Here is a 2500-nt window from a genome sequence, read left to right on the forward strand (position 1 = left end):
CTGGTCATGCTGGGGGCTGGACCAGAAGTCCTCTGGACAGCTCTTACAATCTACAGAGTCTATGACAAAAGGAACAATCTTGAGATGTATTTATATTTCCACACTACAATGTTTAAAAGTATATACTAACCAGTTTCATTGCTGATCTCCCCCTCAGAACAAGGGATGCAGTCAAAACAGCACACAGGTTCCCCTTTCCTTCTGGCCATGCGGGTACCTGGAGGACAGCTTTCACTGCACACTGAGCGGGGTGGCTATCAGGAGAAAATTTACCATGTTAGTCCTCATCACGTTACAGTGTAATAATGAGTTATCTATGAAGTATATGAGAAGTCAGGAGTAACCTTTTTTGATTCAAAGTTCCAGAAGATTTGATCTTCATCAATTGTAAGTTCTTCACCTTTGAAGGCTGACCTCTTAACCTTACCCACATTTTGAAGTTTTGTTGTTCCATCAGGGAGCTGCAGCCAGTTCATAATATCATATATTGGTAAGGCATCACCATTCTCATCAAATGACACTTGATCACCAAATGATGTGGTGAAGTTGACCTTTTGCAAGTAATACAGAAGCTATGAATATCAAAAGGGACAAATCATAATTTGATGTGAACATATGAACACAATAGTACCAAGCATGCAATAATAAAACTTAATATTTTCAGGGTTCTCCCCAGAAATTTTAAGTGTAGCGGCGCACCGTCATACGGTGGGGGGGGGGCGCGGACGGGCAGACGGACGCTCGCTCGTCACTCTCACCCGCTACAAAGCAGCTAACCTTGAAAATTAGTATAGTGGCGCTGAGCCAGCAGTATAGCAGCACTGTGCCACCATTCCATGATTTTACTTGCAAACATTTTTTTTCAATATCTCGTGACAAGATATTTTTGTGCCTAACAAGATAACATTATCCATAGCAATCACCAAGCAGTTGTGAAAGTCCCTTCAACAATGTCCTTCACAATAAGTGATCTCCCATCTCTATATTTAACCCTATACCTTATACACTTCATGGAATACTAAAGCACAGTCATCTAAATAGATGTGTAACTGTGAATAGATATCACACCTGCCATGGCTCCAGTTTTTGCAAATTTCCACAGCTGTGCCCACTGAAAGGGCCTCTCCCTGGCTCACACTGCAACATGTCATCAAGGGCATAAGCCAGAGCATACACAGCCTTGTATACATTATATTCTGGCCTGAGATTGGAAACATCCAACAACTCAGTCTCCACATCCTCTAGATTTTCCTGTCCAGTACATAATGCTCCACCAGCTTCCACCCAACCTGCTGGAGGTGGTGCAAATCTACACTGAAATGTATATTCCCAAAACAGTTTAACCTGAAATGCATGTAAAACATGTTAACAGTTAAACATGTTATAAATATATATCATCCTTGAAACTGTCATCAGATTGGAAGGTTAAACTCACTATATTATTTCCATATTGGTTGTTGTGGTGTTGATCAGGACGTATTTGTAGGAGGAATTCCCTGAGCCCTGGTATTTCCCCTCGACGGATGGCAATGCCTAGTATGCCTGCGAAGTGTGACATGAGGTTGGGGATCTGGAATGCAGTAGCTGCTATCCAGGCTTCACTGGCAATCCATTGCAGGCCTGTCACATTCTGCCTCAGCACCTATGCATCATATACAATATATAACTCCTTACTGCCATTACTGGAAAGGAGTTTCTCATACTACAAAGTTCTCTCATTCATACACAGGTTTACACATTTTGAGCAAAGTGTTGCTCATCAGCACAGGTCAAGTTCAGCTTAACTGGCAGAAGTACATGTTAGCACTGAAACCCTGCTAAGAGCACCCAGATATTATAGATTTAATTTAATTAAATATATTTTCACAGCCTATTGATTTATTAACTTATTGCCAGTAAATTATCACATTTTGAGAAATAAAACATTAAGATTCATAACTCTATTCAGTTAAAATTATTTTTTACCTCTTCCATGAGATTAATCATGTAACTTTCATGTGCAAACACAATGACCACACGAGCTGTGGATTTCTTCATCACATCCACGATTCTCCTGGTTTCATCTTGGTGATTGCCATGAGGCAAAACCTCTAAGTAGGCAAGACAACCTCTACCAGAGTGCGCCAGGTCAGATTGAAAGGATCGAGCAGCATGGAGTCCGTAGTCATCATCACTGACCAGCAGACCAGCCCAAGTCCATTCAAAGTGGTTAAGAATCTGAATCATAGCGCGCACCTAAGAGAGTACACATTGGAGAGATTAGTGCATAGGATAAAATAATCTTTCTGAACAGGTTTCAAAATAAATCATGTCTAATTATTTCCTTTAAAGGAATTCATTGCTGTGAATGATTGCAATGGACAGCACTATATATTTTTGACAATATATTTTTCAGGTTTGTTATATTGTACTTGAGACATACAGTATGTGACAATTGTTCACCTGGAAGGCATCACTTGGGATTGTCCTAAAGAAGGATGGAAACTTTTGCCGGTCACTC

The 2500-nt window shown here is 40.5% G+C and overlaps 1 protein-coding gene across 2 annotated transcripts in view; it reads right to left on the minus strand.

Annotated features, from left to right (window-relative positions):
* LOC119032535 (extracellular calcium-sensing receptor-like) overlaps nt 1-2500 on the minus strand; it is a 7457-nt gene that overhangs the window by 991 nt on the left and 3966 nt on the right. For both annotated transcript variants that reach the window (XM_037121866.1, XM_037121859.1), the window contains 7 exons: nt 2443-2500; nt 1966-2235; nt 1436-1642; nt 1069-1344; nt 345-572; nt 131-254; nt 1-59 (listed from right to left, as the gene is read on the minus strand). The exon at nt 1-59 is cut by the window's left edge and continues 991 nt beyond it; the exon at nt 2443-2500 is cut by the window's right edge and continues 29 nt beyond it. In XM_037121866.1, coding sequence (XP_036977761.1) covers nt 1-59; nt 131-254; nt 345-572; nt 1069-1344; nt 1436-1642; nt 1966-2235; nt 2443-2500 — 1222 coding nt within the window. The remainder of the gene's footprint in view (nt 60-130; nt 255-344; nt 573-1068; nt 1345-1435; nt 1643-1965; nt 2236-2442) is intronic.

Source organism: Acanthopagrus latus, chromosome 2 (assembly GCF_904848185.1).
Source record: "Acanthopagrus latus isolate v.2019 chromosome 2, fAcaLat1.1, whole genome shotgun sequence".
NCBI lineage: Eukaryota > Metazoa > Chordata > Actinopteri > Spariformes > Sparidae > Acanthopagrus > Acanthopagrus latus.